The 25,240-nt window shown below is 43.7% G+C and overlaps 2 protein-coding genes and 2 pseudogenes across 2 annotated transcripts in view; 1 reads left to right on the top strand and 3 right to left on the bottom strand.

Moving 5' to 3' along the window:
* LOC135035818 (oocyte zinc finger protein XlCOF6-like) overlaps window positions 1–14,720 on the bottom strand; it is a 238,389-nt gene extending 223,669 nt beyond the window's left edge. The window contains exons 1-2 of the mRNA XM_063954372.1: window positions 14,636–14,720; window positions 8,286–8,637 (exon numbers count right to left, since the gene is read on the bottom strand). Coding sequence (XP_063810442.1) covers window positions 8,286–8,523 — 238 coding nt within the window. The 5' untranslated portion in view covers window positions 8,524–8,637; window positions 14,636–14,720. The remainder of the gene's footprint in view (window positions 1–8,285; window positions 8,638–14,635) is intronic.
* Window positions 491–608, bottom strand: LOC135035823 (5S ribosomal RNA; annotated as a pseudogene).
* Window positions 758–875, bottom strand: LOC135035825 (5S ribosomal RNA; annotated as a pseudogene).
* A 3,750-nt stretch (window positions 14,721–18,470) lies between the features above and the next one.
* The window catches only part of LOC135035822 (oocyte zinc finger protein XlCOF6-like), a 46,030-nt gene continuing 39,260 nt past the window's right edge, over window positions 18,471–25,240 (top strand). Inside the window, exon 1 of the mRNA XM_063954375.1 lies at window positions 18,471–18,498. Coding sequence (XP_063810445.1) covers window positions 18,471–18,498 — 28 coding nt within the window. The remainder of the gene's footprint in view (window positions 18,499–25,240) is intronic.

Genomic DNA, 25,240 nt, shown 5'->3' with positions numbered 1-25,240 from the left:
AAAGAGATTTTAAACTGCTGGTGATTGGCGGTGCTCCCAGGAATTTTGTAGACTATACTACAATTGAAAAGGAGAGAAAAGACAAAAAACCCTTGTTTGGGAGCACTCGTTTGTAATGATTAATATAATGTAAAGTGAAATGAATAATGAGATGAGATAAAACTTAACCTTTAATTGTTTCTTGAATAAAAGAAAAATAAATGTGAAATAATTTTGAGACTCGTGTTTGATGTTGAGAGTAAGAACCTTGTTTAACCTTTTTAACAAATGAGGTACAAGGTAATGAAGGAAGGTGAAAATATCAGAAAAAATGTGTTAAATGGATACCATGGATTTCTGATGAAGTGAGGGTATCCAGAAAAGTCACTGTACATGCCTTATGATGAAGATTTTGATTATAACGTGATATGGTAGCAAAGTTGGGTTAAGATAAAGAGAGATGACAAAAAAGAATGATGGCAAAAAAGAAAAGAATATATGGGGGGGGGGGAGCCCACTGCACCTGGTATTCTCAGGAGGTTTCCCTTCCTGATACTGACCAGGCCACACCTGCTTAGCTTCCGAGATCGGACAAGATCGGGCGTATTCAGGGTAGTATGGCCGTGGGCCTGTTGTTAGAAATGTGAGAAAAAAGATAAGGGGAAAAATCGACTCCTATTATCTGTACTGTACATAAGTCAAAACCATGGACAGTCTGGGAGGGTTTTTCCAGAAGCAGGGATGTGTAAAGTGTCGGATGGGATTTTCCTTTTAAAAAGGCCCACTGCACCTGGTATTCTCAGGAGGTTCACCTTCCTAGTACTGACCAGGCCATGCCTGCTTAGCTTCCGAAATTGGACAGGATCGGGCGTATTCAGGGTAGTATGGCCGTTGGCCAGTGTAGAGGAAATATATGAGATGGGAGAATATACACGCTCTGCTTTCTGTACTTCACACTCAACCGAGGCTATAGACAGTCTCAAAATGGTATTTCCAGACAAAAGTGTGTCAGGATAATTCTGAGTGTCTAGGATTTATTGGAGTACAGTATGAATTAGCGGTGTAGTGTAGTGGGTAGAATTTATTGCAGATAATGAGCTCTCATAGAGATGCTGAATAAAGATATATACTGTGTATGTGTGTATCTCAAAAAAACACAAATGTTGATAAATGGTGCTCACAACTCAAAAACGGCTTATAAATGACAAACAAATTGTTGTAATTGTTAGTCCCCTAAGGGGAAACAGGTAAGTGGTAATATGCTGGCAAAGAGCTCAAGGCTGGCTTACAAATGAAACATATAGCCTTTGTAGTGAGAGTGAACGATACCAATTGTTGAAGAACAGAGTTCAGAACTGACTCAAAAATGGTTAGGTAACAAATAGCATTGTAGTTACCGATCTCCTGGAGGGAGGTCAGATGAGTGCTTATATGTTGATACAGAGGTCTAGTATCTGTTACCACTCACATTAGGTAAGCTGTCAACTCTTTACACACTGATAGTGAGTATAAGCATGAATTTGAACCCTGGTGGTCTAATGAGATTCACCTCGGTATAAGTATAAATGACAGCAAGGAAAAAACGCAACAGCACAAAACGGGTATATAGTCAGTGTTAGGCAGGGGATAAATTCCCGTAGTGTCCTGAAGATCTAATGCTTTTTGTCGTAGTACGCTTAAAACCCTGGTGATCTAGTGTTAGTTACCACAGCCGCAAGGTATGCGGCGGATGCTGTACTGGTTTCCTCTGTCCGAAGTCCCGCTGCAGTGACGAGCGCGGCCGCCTGCTTCCGGACTGGGCGTAGCCGCCATGACGTCACTATGGACGTTCGACGTACGTTTCACCTATTCAGGCTTGGTCACGAGAGCCTCCCTCTATTGCTCTCAAGTGGCCAGTACTTAAGTGTTAGAACGACCAATAAAAATATCACTTTGATTTGACAGACTGATAGTCGGACCTATCAGATCTCAGGTGGGTTGACCAGTGAGCAAATTATTAAGAAAGGGGAGAGGGGAGGGAAAACATGGATAGATGAAAAGGAAAACAATGTATAGTGATAGAAGAGTGTGATGATAGGAAGTGAAAGAAGATGAAGATGAAAAGAAAATGGATATGATGTGGAAATAAATAAATAAAATAAAAATAATAATGATAATAGTAATGATAAAATAAAATAATGAAAATAAATAAAATATAAAAATAATAATAAATATAAATAATAATAATAAATATAATAAAAAAAATATATAAAAATATATATAAAAATAATACAAAATAAATATAAAAATAAAATAAAAATAAATATAAATATAAATTGAAAATGTAATATGAAGGGAGAGTGAAGGTGTGCAAAAAAGGTGGAGGAGGATGAGACTGATAGATGGTGAAAAGAGGAAGGGGTTTTGACTGGGTGTGACAATTGTAGTGTGGAAAGAAAGGAAAAGGGGGGTGACGTGTAAGAGGAGTGAAGAGTGGAAAAAAGGAGAGGGATGCTAAGAATGTAGGTGTGTTGATGGGAAAATGAGTGAGTGTTATGTGGTGTGCTGTGTGGAAGGTGAAGTGTGAGCAAGAGGGAATGGGAGAGGGGTTTAGGTGGGGCTGGAGAAGCATGGAAGAGATATGGAAAAAGTGGGGAGGTGGAGTGAGGAAGCAAACTGGGGAAGAGGTGAAAGTAGGAGAGTAAGTGAAAAATTGAACAAGAGTGTGAATATGAAGATGTGATTGACTCGGGGTGGTGGTGAAAAGAAATGGGAGGGGGGTTAGATGAGGAAAGGAAGGAAGAAAAGAGAGAGAGAGAGAGAGAGAGAGAGAGAGAGAGAGAGGGGGGGGGGGGGAAGTGGGTTTGTGGTTGTGGAAAGTGATGGGGAGGTATAGAAAAAAGGGGGGGGAAAGGGAGGGGGGAAAGAGGAGGGAGGGAAAAGACGGAATGAGTAACAGAGAGAAAGAGAGAGAAAGGGGAAAAGAAAAAAGAAGAAAGAAAAGAGAAAAAAAAGGGGGGAAACAAAGAAAAATGGGAAAAGGTGATGATAGAGAAAGGAAGAAAGGGCGGGGGGGCGGGGAATGAGATGGAATGGTTAGGCGGGAAAGGAGCAGGATCAATGGATATTGGGATTATGTGAGTAGAAAAATGCTGTAGTTGATGTATTCATTTAAACCCTTGGGCATAAGGGTGTCCAATTTGAAGATCCATTCAGATTCCTTTTTCTGGAGTGCCATGTTGTAATCTCCTCCTCTTAATCCCATTTTTACATGTTCTAGACCTGAAAAATGTAAATCTTCTATTGGACTGTCATGAAAACGTAAAAAATGTCTGGCGACTGTAGTGAGCTTCTTGAACTGGGCTAAGTCTGATTTGGCATTCCTCACTGTGCTGATATGTTCAAGTGCCCTGACTTTAAACATACAAGATGTCATGCCCACATACCTTAGGTTACAGGTACATGAGATGCAATAGATCACATTCTCTGTCCTACAGTTGAAGAAATCTTGTACTGTGATCTGCTGATTGAATCCGTCAGTGATTGACGTAAGGTTGGTAACATGTGGGCACAATTTACATTTACCGCAGGGATAGCTACCTTTGAGAGGTCTTGGCTTTGAGGGCTGCGAAAAATAACTTCTTACCAGTTTATCTTTTAGGTTTGGTGCCCTCCTCCAGCTCATGTTGATGTTCTGGCCAATATGGTCCGAGATGTCCTCGTCCATTTTCAAGATGTGCCAATGGGTTTGCAGGATTTTTCTGGCATCTTTCCAATTCTTACAGAAGTCACCGATAAAACGTAAGGTGTTTTTATCTTCCTTAATTTTTGTAGTAGGGAAGACCAAAGAGTCCCGTTCTACTTTCTGTACTTCAGATTTGGCTTTTTTATAAGTCTGTTGCTATATCCACGCTCTTTCAATCTTGCAGCCAAATCAATACTTTTAGTTTGAAAAGTGGAGTCTTCAGTGCAATTCCTTTTAAGCCTAAGGAATTCTCCCTTAGGAATGTTTTTAATAGTTGATGGAAAATGGCTGCTAGTTGAATGAAGTAAGCTGTTGGTTGATGTCTCTTTCCTGAAAATTTCGGTGGCTATTGTGTTGGTCTCATCTCGATATATCCTGAGGTCAAGGAATGGGATGGAGGATTTGCTGCTGGTGTATGTAAATTTCATATTGATCTGATTGGCATTGAGAGAAAGGATATATTGATCCAATTTGTCTTGGGTGCCATCCCAGATCATGAAAATGTAATCGATGTAGCGTATCCAAATCAGGATATGGTTGGTATATTCCTCTTGATCATCATTAAATACCATTTCCCGTTCTCACCAGCCTAAAAAGAGGTTTACATATGTGGGGGCACATGCCGCCCCCATAGCGGTGCCTCTGGTCTGTATATAGAAACGATTGTTGAAAAGAAAGTAGTTGTGATTCAACACAAAGTGGAGTAGTTCCAAAGGGAAATCCTGAAAGTCACCAGTGCCACACATAGACAGAAAATATTTGACAGCGTTGATGCCCAAATCGTGTTTGATGGATGTATATAGAGATTCAACGTCTAATCCAACCATTATATGGGAATCTTCCAATCGTATACCTTGGATTTTCTTTGACATACGAGGGAAGGGTGAGGACATGTTGGCGCAAATGGACATCGAGGAAGCAGCTGGCTTTCTCCAGAAGGCCCCCATTACCTGATATAATGGGTCGTCCAGGTGGGTTGTCCACATTTTTGTGGACTTTTGGTAGCAGACAGAGTGTCGGAGTCCTTGGGTGTGGGGTATTCAAATAGTCCCATTCTGTTTTTGTGATGGTACCTTGTTGTAGGTATTTGTTGATGATCCGAGAATATAAATTTGAAAAATTCTGTGTGGGATCAAACAAGGTCGTCTTATAACAAGAGGTATCTTTTAATTGTCTATTGGCCTCTCTAAGGTATAGTGTAGTAGGCCATATCACAATGTTGCCTCCTTTGTCTGACATTTTGATCTGTACGTCGTCCCATTCTTGCATCTCTTTAATGGCTGTTTTCTGCTGTCTGGATAAGTTGCCAGTTGTCTTGAAGGATTTCTGGCGCCGGTAAAGTATGTCAAAGTCACGTGACACCAGATCCAAAAACACCTTTATCTCAGGACTTTGGTTATCCCGAGGATAAAATGTTGACTTGTTTTTACAGATAGGGCGAGTGGAAATGGAGGGTTGTTCATCCGATAGTTCCTCTAGAATGGCTAGAGTATCTTGTTCCTGTTGAGACCAGACGGCTGGGTCATTGTTTGGCGAGAGAGTGGCCTTATCTTTCTTAGAAAAGTGTTTTTTGAGTAAAAGTTTGCGGCCAAAATGTCGTAGATTTATTTCCCACTTAAAACGGTCAAAATGATTGGTCGGTGAGAATGAGAGACCTTTCTCAAGGACACTAGTTTGATCTTGCGTGAGAACATGTGTGGATAGATTGATTATCCTTAGTTTGGTGAGGCCCTCACTGGTTACTTCTGTTTCCTGGAGGGGTACCGTCTTTGCTGCGGTGACCGCCATCTTTGTCTTGATGTTCTTCCTTCCCCCCCGCCTGGTTTTTGTTTTGCAGGGTATCCACGGGTCTTGCCCCTGCCTACCTCTAAAAAAGAGGCAGATGTAGAAGTAGAGTGGAGACTGGAATCCCTCCTGCGATCGAAAGGATCTCTTGAATCTGAGTTGGAATCTGGGTGATCTTCTGTATCTGATAGTTCGACTTCAGAGGATGATGGTGTATAATCCCGTCTGGTTGTTTCCCTTCTGCGAGTTTGTTGTGTCCATTTAAAAATGTGTCCAGAAGTGAAGTCGCGTTTGTCCCTTGCGAACTTGGATTTCTTCCTTTCAATGATGTTATCCTCATATGACTCAAGTTCTTTTTTCATTTTGCCGAAGAAATCTTGAAAGGAAGGATTATCTTCCCATTGTTCCAATTTTAGGCCAAAGGTATCAATCTCTTTAGTACATTCTTCCATGATTAGGTGATTGTGTTTTATTAGAATGCCTATTAAGTCCTGGGAGCATTTTAAGAGACATTGTTCCCAATCTTTACATAGATTATCTGTGGAGAGTGCAAATGAAGGAAAAAGTTTAGGCCGTAGACCTCTTGGAGATATTTTTTGTCTGCAATAGTGTTCCAGACTGGTTAAATCCCAATCGACTGATGCATCTTTGGAGAGTTCTCTTCAAATGGGAGAGATCCTCTTCCCAATTGGTCTCTGTGATGGGATCAGGGATCTTGATAGGAAAGATAGTATCTAGGTCTTCTATAGATCTTTTGTTCTTTAATTCAGTTTTTAAACTGAAGGTGCTCATATTAGTACTGGTCGTTGGCGGTAAGAGAGAGGCATCTGAAATTCTTGAAACAGGGGATTAAAGGGAAAGGTACAAAAGTAAATCGTAAATATAGAAACAATTTCTAATTGTGGCTTGAAAATCTGCCTGGATAACTGTGCTGGGTCCGAGAGCTGAGGAAAAGACCTCAGTTCCAAGAATTGTATACAAGTAAATTCAGTGTGGAACCGCACTAGTCTTAGCAATCTAAACGAAATATAGAGATGGCATCAAAAATAGAAAAACCAATATGTATATGTAAGTCAAAACCATGGATAGTCTGGGAGAGTTTTTCCAGAAGCAGGGATGTGTAAAGTGTCGGATGGGATTTTCCTTTTTTTTTTTTTTTATTTAATATTTTTATTAAGTCGAGTAAACTGTTACAATACAGACAGGAGATGACAACTCCGAGTAAATATTGAATCACATACAAGTTATCCCGTGGAGGGGTAACCCAATATAACAAGAACAAAGGAGTGCGTCAATGATGACAAATGTGTATATCGACTACAGTTTTTCTGAGTTTAAACAATGATAAACATAAAGAGGAGAAGTAGTAAGAGGAAAGAAGAATCTGAGGAGAAGACAGAAAGAGTGGGAGAAAGAGAAGGAAAGGGAGGGGGGGGATGGGAGAGTGGTGGATCGTCAGAGAAGCAATACCTCCCTGGCACAGACCCAGTCAACTGTCCAACCAAGGACGGCATAGCATCTCTTATATTTATTATGACCTTTTTGGTATAGGTTAATGCATCATACCGCATCACATTACATCACACCCCTGAGGTGGAGGGTGTAATAAAGATGAACCAAGGTTCCCATATCCTCCTATATTTGTCCGATCTGTCATGTAGGGATGCTGTAATTTTCTCCATTGTGGAGATATGCCAAATTTTAGCTATTAGCATGCTCCTACGGGGGGTAATGGTTTTTTTCCAATTCTTAGCTATAACACAGCGGGCTGCATGTAAGATTTGAAGTACTAGGCTATTTGCATGGCTATCTAAATTGGATAAGGGAAGGCCCAGCAGGGCTGACCATGGGCCCAGGGTTATTCGTGAACAGAAGATAGAACTAATGAGAGCTTCCACCTGAGTCCAGAACATGTGTATTTTTGAGCAAGACCACCATATGTGTTTGAAATCTCCGGTTTGGCCGCATTCACGCCAACATAGTGGAGAGGACCCTGGAAAAATCCTGTGCAGGGTCCCGATACCATCTCGTGTAGACTTTATAAGAATTTTCCTTTACTAAGGAGGAAATTGAAGACTGGGCTACTTTTTGTCTAATGGTTTCCCAGGAGTCTTCATCGGGAGGTGGGCCTAGGTCCTGTTCCCACTTACTTTCATGGGGGAGTAGATCAACAGCCTTCAGGGAACGTAACAAACCATAGAGTATGGATATAATGCCCTGCCGCATAGGAGAATAAATACAAAGACGCTCCAAGGGGGTAGGCTGGCGAAAAACCTGGGATTTGGGAAGGGAGCTTAAAAAGGAGCGGAGTTGTAAGTATTCATATGCCACAGGTTGGGAAATATTATATCTGTCACACAGCGATTGAAGGGACCGCCATGAGGACCCATCTATAAAATCAAACACCAGACCCGGGCGCGGGTCCAAATGGAGCCACGAGTGGGATCGCAATGTTAAGCCTGGGGGGAAATCCCGGTTATCCCAAATAGACGTGATGGGTGAAGGGAAAGTGGACAGGCCGTAATGTCGAATACAGAAAAGCCACAGGGAGCAGGTGAGTTTTGTTGAAGGGATACAAGTATGCATAGACCGTAGTGGCTCTGCTTGTTACTTTTAATAACACTATAGTGATGTGTGTAATAACTCTCTTCATCTGATGTTTGTCATGGATAACCTTGTGTTATAAACACCCAACTGAGAACAGGGCTGATGGCAGAGGAGGGTGTAGGATAAGAGATTGCTGTAGTGACTGAGCAATGAGAATATGTGACTTCTGTAATAAGTGTTTATTACTCACCTGTGCTGATATCTGTAAGGATCTCCTCCTCCTTACACTGCTGATCACCCCTCACATACGTCTCTTCTTCTCCCTCTGTATCTTCTGTCATCATATCAGTCGCATATGTCTTTTCTTCTCCCTCTGTATCTTCTGCCTTTATATCAGTCACATACGTCTCTTCTTCTTCCTCTATATCTTCTGCCTTTATATCAGTCACATACGTCTCTTCTTCTTCCGCTGTATCTTTTGCCTTCATATCAGTCACATACGTCTCTTCTTCTCCATCTATATCTTCTGCCTTTATATCAGTCACATGTGTCTCTTCTTCTCTCCTTATATCTTCTGCCTTTATACGAGAAAGACGTTCTACCTAAATAACCCCAAAAAAGATGATTTTGGTACTTACCTATAAATCCATTTCTCTAAATCCTCTAGGGGACACTGGAGTCTTATACAGTAGGGGTGTGAAGCTTGCAACCGGAGGTGTGGCACAATCTAAAATTAGCATTGTCTGCACAGCCGGCTCCTCCCCCTTCACATCCCTCCTCCCTCAGTTTGAAAAATTTGACTGAGAGAATAGGACATGATACTATAGTACTTGGGGAGGAACCAAACCGTACAACAAAGCAAACAGCATCCAAGAAACTCTTAACAGAAAAACCAACGCTGTTTGCACGAACTGTTTGAACAAGAACTTTGAACACAGCAGGTTGACAGCACCGAGGCGGGCGTCCAGTGTCCCCTAGAGGATTCAGAGAAATGGATTTATCGGTAAGTACGAAAATCCTCTTTTCTCTTTCATCCACTAGGGGACAATGGAGTCTTATACAGTACGGGACGTCCCAAAGTTATTCCCAAGGGAGGGAGTGCTGTCGATGGCCTGCAAAACTAAACGTCCGAACTTAGAATCTCCGGACGCCATGTATCAAACCTGTAAAAGTTTGCGAATGTGTGGGCTGAAGACCACGTTGTCGCTGTGCAAAATTGAGTAGTGGAAGCACCTCGAATAGCCGCCCATGAGGCACTCACTGATCTGGTATTATGAGCACCAGTCTGAAACGGAAACTGCTTACCACAGGAAATATTAGCTTGCCGATTGGCAAAGCTATTCCATCTAAACAAAGACTGCCTAGATGCTGGCCAACCATTCTTTGGACCAAACCAATGGTCCAACCTTCTAAAGGACGACGTAACTTGTACGTATATTCGTAAGCTCGGACAACATCCAAAGACACGTCCCCATCTGCGAATCCCTGAAAGGATGGGACCACAATCGGTTGGTTTACCTGAAACCCCGAAACGACCTTAGGAAGGAAATCCGCTCATATACGGAGTTTGGCCTTATCCTTCTGGAAAATTAACAAAGTACTCTAACCTGATAGGGCTCCTTACGCCGAAACCCTTCCGGCCGAAGCTAAGGCAAGAATAACATGATCTTCCAAGAGAGATATTGCAGGTCTGTTCTTTCCAACGGCTCAAAAGATGGAGATCTCAAAAATTCCAACTACAAATCAACTACAGTGGGAGGACGGAATGGAGGTTGTATCCTCAGAACCCCCTGTAAAAAGGTTTGAACCTCTTGTAAGGACGCTAACCGCTGTTGAAATAGGATGGAGAGAGACGAAACTTGAACCTTCAAGGAACCTAGTCTTAGTCCTTCATCTAGACCAGCTCGAGTGAAAAGTAGAAGTCTGGGTAAGTGGACATTCGTCGAATTCTACCCATGTTCCTAACACCAGTCCATGTACTTCTTCTAATGTCTGCAGTTGTACATGGGTGTCACCGGCTTTCGAGCAGCGATCATCTTTAGGAATAGCCATTCTTGGTATCCCTCTCACTCTTAAGATCCGGGTCTCAACAGCCACGCCATTAAACGTAGCCTGTTCAGGTCTGAGTGGAGGAACGGCCCCTGATATAGTCGGTCCTCCCTTCGAGGTAACCGCCGCTAGTATCCCCTGTAAGTCGAGTACCGACCTCTACGGGGCCAACTTGGTGCTATGAGAATTGCCCATACTCGCTCTCATATTACCCCTTTTTGGAGAATTCGGGGTATGAGTGGGAAAGGTGGAAAAATGTAAACCCTTCTGTAACACCAAGGAAGTGTCAGCGTGTCCACTTCCTCTGCTGCTGGATCTCTTGTCCTGGACACATACCTGGGCAGCTAATGATTTTGTCGAGACGCCATCAGGTCCACCTGAGGTAGACACCATCTACTCACCATCATGTCGAAGATCTGTGTAAGCACCGCTCGCCTGGATGCAGTCCTGGCGACTGTGATAATCTGCTTTCCGGTTCACTGTTAACCACTGACTATATCTTCTGCTAAGAGAAGCGATTTGTAAACTGTTTCTCAGTTCGAGAATGGTTATGGGTAACCCGCTCTCCAGTAAAGTCCATTTGCCCTGAAAGTGATGGGTCTCTAGGACAGCTTCCCCAACCTCTGAGACTGGCATTTGTTGTGAGAATCCTCCAATACTAAATTCCAAATTCTTGCCTGCTGCAAGGTTTTAGTGGAACGACCACCCAATTAAGGAGATCCGTATCTCTTGTGGCAATCGGATCCTTCGATGCAGGAGCCAGTGTTACCCTGGTCCCTGAGCAGTAACGTTCATTGGGAATGGTCGTAAGTGAAGTCAGCTGTACTGGAGAGCCTCGAAAGACGTCACCATCATCCCGAGAAGTTGCACAGAGAGGTGAATGGAGACCGTCTGTGTCCTCAGTACCTGAGTCACTAGCCTCTGTAGGTCCTGGATCTTGTTCTCTGGTAAGAAAGCCCTCAATCTTACTGTGTCCAAGATGAGATATAGGAATGGAATCCGTTGCATTGGTCTGAGGTTAGGTTTCTGGAAATTCACCATCCACCTATGTTGAATGAGAAGTTGATAAGATGTCTGAGCATCCTTGATGAGTCGTTCTTGAGAGAAGGCTTTGATCAGGAGATCGTCTCAATCCTGCCACCATTACTGCCATGATCCTCGTAAAAGAGTCCTGGGGCTGATGATAGACCGAATGGTAGGACCCTTCATTTGGAAATGATCCTGCACCAGTGCAAATCTTAAGTAAGCTTGGTGGGGGGTCCAAATCGGGATATGCAGGAATGCATCCCTTATGTCCATGGATACCATTAACTCTCCTAGTTCCAAACCTGCAATAACTGACTGTTATTTAATGAGCGTCCTTTGAAGCCTGGCACAGGTAAGCAGCTAATTCTCCAATATGCTCTGCTACTGAGAAACCTCCTCCATGCTACCTATTCACGCCCAGTCCATGTGACAATGTGCTGGTACAAAAATTGCTTTTGATGAAGTGCGACCTGACATATCCTTTAAGGTGGTCACGCTAGCCCTAGGTGACATTGCCTTGTTTGCCTTGTTAGGCCATTTAACCATTACACTTCTTGATAAAGGATTCTTAAATTCAAACCTCCTTGGCACTTGAAAGCGTTTATCAGGCTGCTTCCAAGCATTCGCCATCTGAGTCTGGAGAGTTCTAGGAACAGGTAGCACTACTGGCAACGATTGTGGGATACGAATCAATCGAAAACTCTCTGTATCCTTAACTTCTTACTCCCTGAAGTTTAGGGTCTCTATAACCGCTTCTATAAGGGAATCTAAACTCCTGATCTAAGACAGACTTAAGTATCTTGCCACTTTATCTATAATAAGACCTTCTTCCTCCTTCGTGTAAGATGAGGATGGTTCTCTTAATCGACTTGTTCGCATTTCTTAATGCTTGCGCAGGAGGGATGAATTTAAATCAGAAATTCCTCCATCGTTTTTGAGAATCCCTCAGTCCTTTCCGATTGCTGTTTGCGGGATTCTGACATTTCCTTTGAAATACCTGTTAGGGCTTGCTCACATGACCTTGGCGGAGCCTTCCTCCCGTGCTGGACGCCCTTAACTAGACAGGCAACGCATACCCGGGAGCCGCTCACCCTTGTGCTCATCTTACTACATTTTGTGGAAACATAATAAGTCTTAGTGTTGGTGGTAAGTGCTTTTGACATTTGAAGCCGTACCCCATAGAGCGCTCCTCAGTGCTCCCCCCTTTATAATAGGAACAGAAAGACCGTAACGGGTGATAGGAGTAAAGGTACACTGGATCCCCCTAGCTGGATCTTTCTAAATACTACACACACAACAAAAAATAACAATTTATAATAATAATATCACCAGCCTCCTTGCAACCCTCACACACCCAACTGTATTTCAGTTCTGAGGTCGGGGTTGTGATCCAGTCGTTCCCATCATTTCATCGGGATCTTTTGTTTAGAAGTCCCTTGAAAATCTAAAGCATAAAAATGCCTGTTAGAATCCATTGAAAATCCATTGCAGCAGAGTCCTAAATACAAATGTCCAGTAGAGGGAGCAGTTGCTCTATTATAATAACCCGTCCCTCTGCTCTGACCGGCCAGGAAGCCTGTCTATTCTAATGGTAATAACGCCTGAGAGAGTCCTAAATACAAATGTCCAGTAGAGGGAGCAGTTGCTCTATTATAATAACCCCTCCCTCTGCTCTGACCGGCCAGGAAGCCCGTCTATTCTAAAGGTAATAACGCCTGAGAGAGTCCTAAATACAAATGTCCAGTAGAGGGAGCAGTTGCTCTATTATAATAACCCGTCCCTCTGCTCTGACCGGCCAGGAAGCCTGTCTATTCTAATGGTAATAACGCCTGAGAGAGCCCTAAATACAAATGTCCAGTAGAGGGAGCAGTTGCTCTATTATAATAACCCCTCCCTCTGCTCTGACCGGCCAGGAAGCCTGTCTATTCTAATGGTAATAACGCCTGAGAGAGTCCTAAATACAAATGTCCAGTAGAGGGAGCAGTCGCTCTATTATAATAACCCGTCCCTCTGCTCTGACCGGCCAGGAAGCCCGTCTATTCTAAAGGTAATAACGCCTGAGAGAGTCCTAAATACAAATGTCCAGTAGAGGGAGCAGTTGCTCTATTATAATAACCCCTCCCTCTGCTCTGACCGGCCAGGAAGCCTGTCTATTCTAATGGTAATAACGCCTGAGAGAGTCCTAAATACAAATGTCCAGTAGAGGGAGTAGTTGCTCTATTATAATAACCCCTCCCTCTGCTCTGACCGCCCAGGGAGCCCGTCTATTCTAAAGGTAATAACGCCTGAGAGAGTCCTAAATACAAATGTCCAGTAGAGGGAGCAGTTGCTCTATTATAATAACCCCTCCCTCTGCTCTGACCGGCCAGGAAGCCCGTCTATTCTAAAGGTAATAACGCCTGAGAGAGTCCTAAATACAAATGTCCAGTAGAGGGAGCAGTTGCTCTATTATAATAACCCGTCCCTCTGCTCTGACCGGCCATGAAGCCTGTCTATTCTAATGGTAATAACGCCTGAGAGAGTCCTAAATACAAATGTCCAGTAGAGGGAGCAGTTGCTCTATTATAATAACCCGTCCCTCTGCTCTGACCGGCCAGGAAGCCCGTCTATTCTAAAGGTAATAACGCCTGAGAGAGTCCTAAATACAAATGTCCAGTAGAGGGAGTAGTTGCTCTATTATAATAACCCCTCCCTCTGCTCTGACCGGCCAGGAAGCCCGTCTATTCTAAAGGTAATAACGCCTGAGAGAGTCCTAAATACAAATGTCCAGTAGAGGGAGCAGTTGCTCTATTATAATAACCCCTCCCTCTGCTCTGACCGGCCAGGAAGCCCGTCTATTCTAAAGGTAATAACGCCTGAGAGAGTCCTAAATACAAATGTCCAGTAGAGGGAGCAGTCGCTCTATTATAATAACCCGTCCCTCTGCTCTGACCGGCCAGGAAGCCCGTCTATTCTAAAGGTAATAACGCCTGAGAGAGTCCTTTTGGCGCCTCTATTCATTTAAAAATGGCCGCCATTTATTTGATATATATTACTAAGGCTCTCTGGGTCCTTCCTAGGGTCACTCTACCCCCTTAACGGCTGCCCCAGGCCGGACTTACTAGCAAGAGGGTCAGTTTCTATTAATTTCCCCCTTTGTCGTCACCCTCAGCCCTCCGCTGGCGGCGGGAAGGGACGAGAGATCATCTAACCGGGCGGTGGACGCACTTCCCAAGCGGCCGTAGTGTGTGTGATGCTGCTACTGACAGGCGCGCTGTGTCTCCCTCCGCTGGCGGTGGGAGAGGGCGAGAAACCATTTCAGCGTGTGGCGGGAGGTCAGTGCGCGTCCCCGCTGTATGTGACCCCTACTGTATAAGACTCCAGTGTCCCCTAGTGGATGAAAGAGAAATACAATGACATTTGCATACAGTCAGATTAGACTGAGGTGAATCAGTATAATGTCAGTGTATAAGACACACAGCTCCTCTACAGATCATATAGTGACAGTCACTTTGGTATATTGGTGAGACCCTAAATCCCACCTACCTGATCCTCCTGTGGGATCCTGTGATACTCCTCTGTACAATCCTGGGAATACAGAGGACGGGGACATCTCTCTGGGGTATCTCTGTTACTGGGCCCATCTGTAGGAGACACACAGTGACTGAGTACAGTGTATATATGTGATTATCAGATGATGTGTGTATATAGGGGGCCCCCATACCTGCTCTCCCCTGTACAATAGATGACAGTATCCTCTTACCCAGTGATGTGAGGGGCCGGTGATTCTCCATCATCACGTCCTTGTACAGACCCCTGTGTTCCTCTATATACTCCCCCTCCTGCATGGAGACATAGACAGTGACATCCTGACACCTTATAGGAACCTGACACACACAGTGATACAGTCATCACCCCGACACATCCCCTGGTGTTACTATATAATGTCCCATTCCCAGCAGTCACCTCTCCAGTCATCACCCAGACACATCCCCTGGTGTTACTGTATAATGTCCCATTCCCAGCAGTCACCTCTCCAGTCATCACCCAGACACATCCCCTGGTGTTACTGTATAATGTCCCATTCCCAGCAGTCACCTCTCCAGTCATCACCCAGACACATCCCCTGGTGTTACTGTATAATGTCCCATTCCCAGCAGTCACCTCTCCAGTAATCACCCAGACACGTCCCCTGGTGTTACTGTATAATGCCCCATTCCCAGCAGTCACCTCTCCAGTCATCACTCAGACACGTCCCCTGGTGTTACTGTATAATGCCCCATTCCCAGCAGTCACCTCTCCAGTCATCACTCAGACACGTCCCCTGGTGTTACTGTATAATGCCCCATTCCCAGCAGTCACCTCTCCAGTCATCACCCAGACACATTACCTGGTGTTACTGTATAATGTCCCATTCCCAGCAGTCACCTCTCCAGTCATCACCCAGACACATCCCCTGGTGTTACTGTATAATGTCCCATTCCCAGCAGTCACCTCTCCAGTCATCACCCAGACACGTCCCCTGGTGTTACTGTATAATGTCCCATTCCCAGCAGTCACCTCTCCAGTCATCACCCAGACACATCCCCTGGTGTTACTGTATAATGCCCCATTCCCAGCAGTCACCTCTCCAGTCATCACCCAGACACGTCCCCTGGTGTTACTGTATAATGCCCCATTCCCAGCAGTTACCTCCCCAGTCATCACACAGACACATCACCTGGTGTTACTGTATAATGTCCCATTCCCAGTAGTCACCTCTCCAGTCATCACCCAGACACGTCCCCCGGTGTTACTGTATAATGTCCCATTCCCAGCAGTCACCTCTCCAGTTATCACCCAGACACGTCCCCTGGTGTTACTGTATAATGCCCCATTCCAAGCAGTAACCTCTCCAGGCATCACCCAGACACATCCCCTGGTGTTACTGTATAATGTCCCATTCCCAGCTATCACCTCTCCAGTCATCACCCAGACACGTCCCCCGGTGTTACTGTATAATGTCCCAGTCCCGGCAGTCACCTCTCCAGTCATCACCCAGACACATCCCCCGGTGTTACTGTATAATGTTACATTCCCAGCAGTCACCTCTCCAGTCATCACCCAGACACGTCCCCCGGTGTTACTGTATAATGCCCCTTTCCCAGTAGTCACCTCTCCAGTCATCACCCAGACACGTCCCCCGTTGTTACTGTATAATGCCTCATTCCCAGCAGTCACCTCTCCAGTCAGCAGCTGAATGATCTTGTTGGCGAGTTCCAGGATCTTCTTGTCATTGTGTCTCTCATGTGTCAGTGAGTGAGGTGGAGGCACCGTGATTGGGCTCTGGGTTCTACTCAGTCCTCCTGATACACGGGGATGGCTGCTGTGTGTCTCACACCCATTGGATGTCTTCTTCACTATTGTGTAATCCTGTGTAATGGTGGAGACATCAAATATCAATATATACACTCCCAGATCCCCTCACCTCCCCAGTTATGTCCCTGTATTATTACTATAGATATAAGTGACGTCACTGTGAGGCTCCAAGACCCCCTCACCTCTCCAGTCACATCACTGTATCATTAATATAGATATAAGTGACCTCACTATGATGCTCCGATTCGCTCACCTCCCCAGTCATGTCCTTGTATAATTACTTTAGATATAAGTGATGTCACTGTGAGGGTCCAAGACCCCCTCACCTCCCCAGTCACATCACTGTATTATTACTATAGATATAAGTGATGTCACTGTGACACTCCCAGATTCACTCACTTCCCCAGTCATGTCCCTGTTTTATTACTATAGACAAAAGTGACATCACTGTGACGCTCCCAAACCCCTCACCTCCGCAGTTATGTCGCTGTATTAATACTACAGATATATGTGACGTCAAAGTGATGCTCCCAGATCCCTTCACCTCACCAGTCATGTCCTTGTATTATTACCATAGATATAAGTGATGTCACTGTGACACTCCCAGATCACCTCACCTCCCCTGTCATGTCCATGTGTTATTACTATAGATATGTGACATCACTGCGTCGCTACCAGATCCCCTTCCCTCCCCAGTCATGTCCCTGTATTTACTATAGATGTGATGCCACGGTGACGATCCCAGATCCCCTTACCTCCCCAGTCATGCCCCTGTGTTATTGCTATAGATATGTGACATCACTGCGCCGCTCCCAAATCCCTCCACCTCCGTAGTCAAGTCCCTGTATTTACTATAGATATAAGTTACTTATCAGTAACGCTTCAAAATCATCTCACCTCCCCAGTCATGTCCCTGTATTATTACTATAGATGAGTGACGTCACTATGAAGCTCCAAGATCCCATCACCTCCCAAGTCCCTGTATTATTACTATAGATATACGTGATGTCACTGTGATGCTCCCAGATCCCCTCACCTCCCCAGTCATGTCCCTGTATTATTACTATAGATATACGTGATGTCACTGTGATGCTCCCAGATCCCCTCACCTCCCCAGTGACATCCCTGTATTATTACTATAGATATGTGACCTCACTGTGATGCTCTGATTCCCTCACCTCCCCAGTCATGTCCCTGTATTATTACTATAGATATAAGGTCACAGTGATGCTCCCAGATCCCCTCACCTCCCCAGTCATGTCCCTGTATTATTACTATAGATATAAGGTCACAGTGATGCTCCCAGATCCCCTCACCTCCCCAGTCATGGCCCTGTATTATTACTATAGATATAAGGTCACAGTGATGCTCCCAGATCCCCTCACCTCCCCAGTCATGTCCCTGTATTATTACTATAGATATAAGGTCACAGTGATGCACCCAGATCCCCTCACCTCCCCAGTCATGTCCCTGTATTATTACTATAGATATAAGGTCACAGTGATCCTCCCAGATCCCCTCACCTCCCCAGTCATATCCCTGTGTTATTACTATAGATATAAGGTCACAGTGATGCTCCCAGATCCACTCACCTCCCCAGTCAGCAGGTAGATGATCTCCAGGGTGATATTTATTATCCTCTCAGTCCTGTGACTCCTGTCCTTGTCCATCCTCGGTGAATCAGAGAGAATACAGAACGTGTGATGTGTAATAAAGAGTCCGTTCCCCACAGCTGGAGTTCCTTGGAATAAATATAATACATAAAACATATTGCACATGTAACATAGTAAATATGGAAATGAGTGGTCATTAAGTCTCCTATTTCCCCACAGCCACAGAGTCCTGGTCAGTGTCTCCAAGGTTTCTGTGACCCAGCCCCATAAGGCTGTACTGCATAGTGGGCCTGATCTAGATTGTAGCGCTATTGTGGGTGGAGTCACGATGAGCTGATGTTAGGTACACCGCTCATGTGTACGACCCATACGGAGCATGTGCTCTATGTGTCCTGAGTTGTCAGACGAGTATGGCTGCAGCCATGAAGTGGTGTAAGGGTGAGAATTGGTTGTGAAGGGACAGGGTCTCCTGAGGGAAATTTCATGGCCTCATTCATGGAGCTGCGGTGTACAGTCTCTGTGACCTCAGGTTTCACACATCCAGCCGATGGTGTAGCAGAGGTGGCAGGAGACAGGCAAGGGGGTGGCAGGAGACAGGCAGGGGAAAGGCGGCAGGAGACAGGCGTGGGAAAGGCGGCAGGAGACAGGCGTGGGAAAGGCTGCAGGAGACAGGCAGGGAAAAAGTTGCAGGCGACAGGCAGGGAAAAAGTTGCAGGCGACAGGCAGGGAAAAAGTTGCAGGCGACAGGCAGGGAAAAAGTTGCAGGCGACAGGCAGGGGAAAGGCTGCAGGAGACAGGCAAGGGAAAGGTTGCAGGAGACACACAAGGGAAAAGGCGGCAAGAGACAGGCAGGGCAAAGGTGGCAGGAGACAGGCAGTGGAAAGGCAGCAGGAGAAAGGCAGGGGAAAGGCGGCAGGAGACATTATTTGTTCTCAGAAGATTGCATAATTTCTTAATCATTTGTAATAAAAGTTACGTTTTATTCTTTGAGAATATCTCATTATTTCTTCACAAGAGTGCGCCCACAAAGAAGTCTACTTTCTTTCTCTTGTCACTGTGGCACTCCCAGGTCCCCCTCACCTCCCCAATCATGTCCCTGTATTATTACTATAGATATTAAAGATGTCACTGTGACATTCCCAGATCCCCTTACCTTCCCAGTCATGTCCGTTTATTACTATAGATATAAGTGATGCCACAGTGACGCTCCCAGAATCCTTCACCTGCCCAGTCATGTCCCTGTATTATTACTATATATATATAAGTGATGTCAAAGTGACACTCCCAGACCACCTTACCTCCCCAGTCATGTCCCAGTATTACTACAGATATAAGTGATGTCACTGTGATGCTCCCAGATCCCCTCACCTCCGCAGTCATGTCCCTGTCTTATTTCTATATACATAAGTAACGTCAGGGTGACTATCCCAGACCTCATAACCTCCGCAGTCATGTCCCTGTATTATTTCTATATATATATAAGTGACATCAGAGTGACTATCCCAGACCTTCTCACCTCCCCAATCATTTCCCTGTATTATTACTATAGATATAAGTGATGTCACAGTGACACTTCCAGGAGTGTGATATACATTTGCTTCATACTGCTCCAATTATCATCTGTTACACATGCCAGGGATATTATGGTCCTTGCTTTAATATATCCTAGAATTTGAGCAATATTTTCAATCCCCACAATTACATATAATAAAATTAATAATAATAATGAACAACGACACTAAAGGCTGCACCCCAGTATAAAAATAATAACATGTCTTTATTAACAGGACACCACAGGTTGCTCCTCCTGTATAATAATAATAATAATAATAATAAGACACCACAGGCTACTCCCCCTGTATTATAATATAGTGTTCACTCTAGGATATTTTTAGGGCAGGGTGCTGAGCATTGAAGAGGGAACATTTTTTGTTTTGAAGCGCACATTTTTGATGTGACGCTTTGCACACAAAGCATAGCGTATATGTTTATTTGCCCTCATTCCGAGTCGTTCGCTCGGTAATTTTCATCGCATCGCAGTGATTTTCCGCTTAGTGCGCATGCGTAATGTTCGCACTGCGACTGCGCCAAGTAATTTAGCAATGAAGAAAGTAATTTTACTCACAGCTTTTTCTTCGCTCCGGCGATCGTAGTGTGATTGACAGGAAATGGGTGTTACTGGGCGGAAACAGGCCGTTTTATGGGCGTGTGGGGAAAAACGCTACCGTTTCCGGAAAAAACGCGGGAGTGGCTGGAGAAACGGAGGAGTGTCTGGGCGAACGCTGGGTGTGTTTGTGACGTCAAACCAGGAACGACAAGCACTGAACTGATCGCAGATGCAGAGTAAGTCTGAATCTACTCTGAAACTGCTAAGTAGTTTGTAATCGCAATATTGCGATTACTTCGGTCGCAATTTTAAGAAGCTAAGATTCACTCCCAGTAGGCGTAGGCTTAGCGTGTGCAACTCTGCTAAAATCGCCTTGCGAGCGATCAACTCGGAATGAGGGCCATAGTTTTTGTACATACATTTTGCCTTTAGTAAATCATATACCCATACATACATATAAGACACCTAACATCTGTACTGAGAAACATACTGTATATGTCCAGTCTTCTATGTGTTATAATACAGAAAAGTTAAACAATGGGTTAAAATATATAGGAAAAAAATAAGTCTGTTCTACTCGGGAAATACTGTAAGCAGTACATGCTCACTGCTTACCCTGTTCTTTTCCTCTTTATCAGAGTTCTGTGTTAGTTACAGTGCCTCCTCTGCCATCCAGTTCTCTAAGGATAGAAATTGTATTCCAATATCAGAGGTGGGCAGGGAGCAGACGACAACATTGTAACCTGCACTCTGCCTGCTGCATTCTGTATACAAGGGGGAGATTTATGGTCCTGCAGGGTGTACTGAGACAGGGCAGGGGGCAGCACCCTGCTGAGACAGCCTAGAAGGAACACTATAATAACAGGACACCACAGGCTGCTCACCCTGTATAATAATAACAGGACACCACAGGCTGCTCCATCTGTATAATAAATAACAGGACACCACAGGCTGCTCACCCTGTATAATAACAGGACACCACAGGCTGCTCCATCTGTATAATAATAATAATAATAATAATAATAATAATAATAATAAATAATAATAATAATTACAGGACACCACAGGCTGCTCACCCTGTATAATAATAACAGGACACCACAGGCTGCTCACCCTGTATAATAATAACAGGACACCACAGGCTGCTCACCCTGTATAATAATAATAATAATAATAATAATAACAACAGGATACCACAGGCTGCTACTCCTGTATTATAATAATAATAATAATAATAATAATAATAATAATAGAACACCAGAGACTGCTCTCCTGTATAATAATAACAACAACAACAACAACAACAACAACAACAGGACACTACAGGCTGCTCCCCTGTATAATAATAATAATAATAATAACAACAACAACAGGACACCACAGGCTACTACTGTATTATAATAATAATAATAGAACACCAAAGACTGCTCCCCTGTATAATAATAACAACAACAACAACAAAAACAACAGGACACTACAGGCTGCTCCCCCTGCATAATAATAATAATAATAATTACAGGACACCACAGGCTGCTCACCCTGTATAATAATAACAAGACACCACAGGCTGCTCACCCTGTATAATAATAATAAGACACCACAGGCTGCTCACCCTGTATAATAATAATAATAATAATAATAATAATAATAACAGGACACCACAGGCTGCTCCATCTGTATAATAATAATAATAATAATAATAATAATAAAATACCAGAGACTGCTCCCCTGTATAATAATAACAGCAACAACAACAGGACACTACAGGCTGCTCCCCTGTATAATAATAATAATAATAATAATAATAATAATAATAATAATAATTACAGGACACCACAGGCTGCTACTCCTGTATTATAATAATAATAAACAGGACACCACAGGTTGCTCATCCTGTATAATAATAATAATAATAATTACAGGACACCACAGGCTGCTACTCCTGTATTATTATAATAATAATAATAATAATAATAATAATAATAACAATAACAGGACACCACAGGCTGCTCCCTTCTGTATAATAATAATAATAATAGAACACCAGAGACTGCTCTCCTGTATAATAACAACAACAACAACAACAACAACAGGACACTACAGGCTGCTCCCCTGTATAATAATAATAATAATAATAATAATAATAATAATAATAAGACACCACAGGCTGCTCACCCTGTATAATAATAATAATAATAATAATAATAATAATAATAATAATTATAACAGGACACCACAGGCTGCTACTCCTGTATAATAAATAACAACAACAAAAACAGGACACTACAGACTGCTCACTCTGTATTATAATAATAATAATAGTAATAACAGGACACCACAGGCTGCTCCCTCTGTATAATATTAAAAACAGGACACCACATTCTGCTCCCCCTGTATTATAATAATAATAATAATAATTACAGGACACCACAGGCTGCTACTCCTGTATTATTATTATAATAATAATAATAATAATAATAATAATAATAATAATAATAATAAAACACCAGAGACTGCTCCCCTGTATAATAATAATAATAATAATAATAATAATAATAATAATAATAATAATAATAATAATAATAACAGGACACCACAGGCTGCTCCCTCTGTATAGTAATAACAACAGGACACTACAGGCTGCTCCCCTTGTATAATAATAATAATAATAAATAATAATATTATTATTATTATTATTATTATTATTATTATTATTATTATTATACAAGGGGAGCAGCCTGTAGTGTCCTGTTGTTGTTATTACTATACACGCTCCCCCTGTATTATAATAATAATAATAATAATAATAATAATAATAATAATAAGATTTTAATACCTACCAGTAAATCCTTTTCTCTTAGTCCGTAGAGGATGCTGGGGACTCCGTAAGGACCATGGGGTATAGACGGGATCCGCAGGAGACATGGGTACACTATAAGACTTTGAATGGGTGTGAACTGGCTCCTTCCTTTATGCCCCTCCTCCAGACCTCAGTTAGAAACTATGCCCAGGGAGACGGACATTTCGAGGAAAGAATTTATTGTTTAAACACGGTGAGTGTCATACCAGCTCACACCATGAACATACCACAGAACGTGGCATTCAATAGAACACCAGTCAACGGCATGAAAAATACACAGCCACATGCTGAGAGAATATGTAACACAACCTGTGTGTCAACACAACCAATAATAAGACACCGCATGCCATGGCATGCACAACGTCAGCAATGGCCTGACAGAAAAGAAACCACCACAAGAGTGTAATCATAACCAATAACTGTCGATACAGTACGCACTGGGACGGGCGCCCAGCATCCTCTATAGACTAAGAGAAAAGGATTTACCGGTAGGTATTAAAATCCTATTTTCTCATACGTCCTAGAGGATGCTGTGGACTCCATAAGGACCATGGGGTTTATACCAAAGCTCCAGACCGAGCGGGAGAGTGCGGACGACTCTGCAGCACAGATTGAGCAAACATGAGGTCCCCATCAGCCAGGGGATCAAACTTGTAGAGCTTAGCAAAAGTGTTTGAACCCGACCAAGTATCCGCTCGGCAAAGTTGAAGCGCCGAGACTCCTCAGGCATCCGCCCAAGAAGAGCCCACCTTCCTAGTAGTATGGGTCACCACTGAATTCGGTAACGGCAATCCAGCCATAGAACGAGCACGCCAAATCGGATCACAGATCTAGTGCGTAACCGACTGCAGAGACGCAGGCGCCCCAATCACGCTGGGAGCATACCGGACAAACAGAGCCTCTGTTTACCCAATCTGAGCCAAATTGGCGACATAAATATTCAAAGCCCTGGCTACATCGAGAGACTTTGAATCAGCCAATGCTTAAGTAACCACAGTCATCAAATAGGCTGGTTTCTGCGAAACACCGAAACCACTTTTGGCAGAACTATTATCAGAGTTCTCAATTCCGTTCTATCCACCTGGAAGATCAAACAGGGGCTCTTGTGAGACCCAGCCGCTACTTCTGACACCCGCCTTGCGGACGCCAAAGCCAAAAGCATGACCACTCTCCAAGAGATAAATTTTATCACAACCTTTCATAAACGTTCCAATTATTGTGACACAAGAAAACGCAACACCACGTCAAGGTCCCACGGTGCCAATGGGGGCACAAATGGAGGTTGAATGTGCAGTACTCCTTCCACGAAGGTCTGAACTTCCAGAAAGGTCGCCAATTCTTTCTTGAAAGAAAATGCATAAGGTCAAAACCGCACTTGAATGGAGCCTAACTCTAGGCCTGCACCCACACCTGCTTGCAAAGAATGGAGAAGAACGACCCAGCTGAAGCTTCCGTAGTAGCTTTCTTGGATTCACACCAAGACACATATTTTCTCCAAACACGGTGGTAAGGCTTTGCTTCTTTTCTAGCCTGAAGAAGATTGGCAATGACGTCACTGGGAATACCCTTTCTGGCTAGGATATGGCATTGAATCGCCACGCCGTCAAACGCAGCCACTGTAAGTCTTGATACACGCCCGGATCTTGCTGTAACAGTTCCTCACGTAGAGGAAGAGGCCAGGGATCTTCTATGAGTAAATCTTGAAGAACTGGATACCAAGCCCTCCTTGTTTAGACCGTAACAATGAGGATCGCCTGAACCTTTGTTCTTATTACGTTTATCACCTTCAGAAGAGTGATAACGGACGGGACACATAGACCGACTGAAAACACCCAAGGTGTCCCGAGGACGTCCACTGCTATAGCTTGATTGTCCCCTGACCTGGAACAATATACCTGAGGTCTCTCGATGAGGCGAGATGCCAACATGTCCAAGTGAGGCACTCCTCAAAGACTTCTTAATGACAGTATTTCTCCCGGATGGAGATCGCGTCTGCAGAGGAAACTATTTCTCCATCGTTCACATCCGGAACTAAGACTGCTAATATAGCGTTTACCAGTCTTTCCACCCAGCAGAAAACTTTTACGGTATCTGCCATTGCTGCTTTGCTCCTTGTTCCGCCCTAGCGGCTTACTAACACCACTGCTGTCAAGTCGTCCAACAGAAATAACACGGGCAGATCACTAAGCATATGTTTACTGAAAATAGCTCTT

The sequence above is a fragment of the Pseudophryne corroboree genome, unplaced genomic scaffold, assembly GCF_028390025.1.
Source record: "Pseudophryne corroboree isolate aPseCor3 unplaced genomic scaffold, aPseCor3.hap2 scaffold_613, whole genome shotgun sequence".
In the NCBI taxonomy this organism is placed as follows: Eukaryota; Metazoa; Chordata; class Amphibia; order Anura; family Myobatrachidae; genus Pseudophryne; species Pseudophryne corroboree.
Note: the sequence above shows the minus strand (reverse complement) of the source record. Positions and strands in the feature narration are given on the sequence as shown.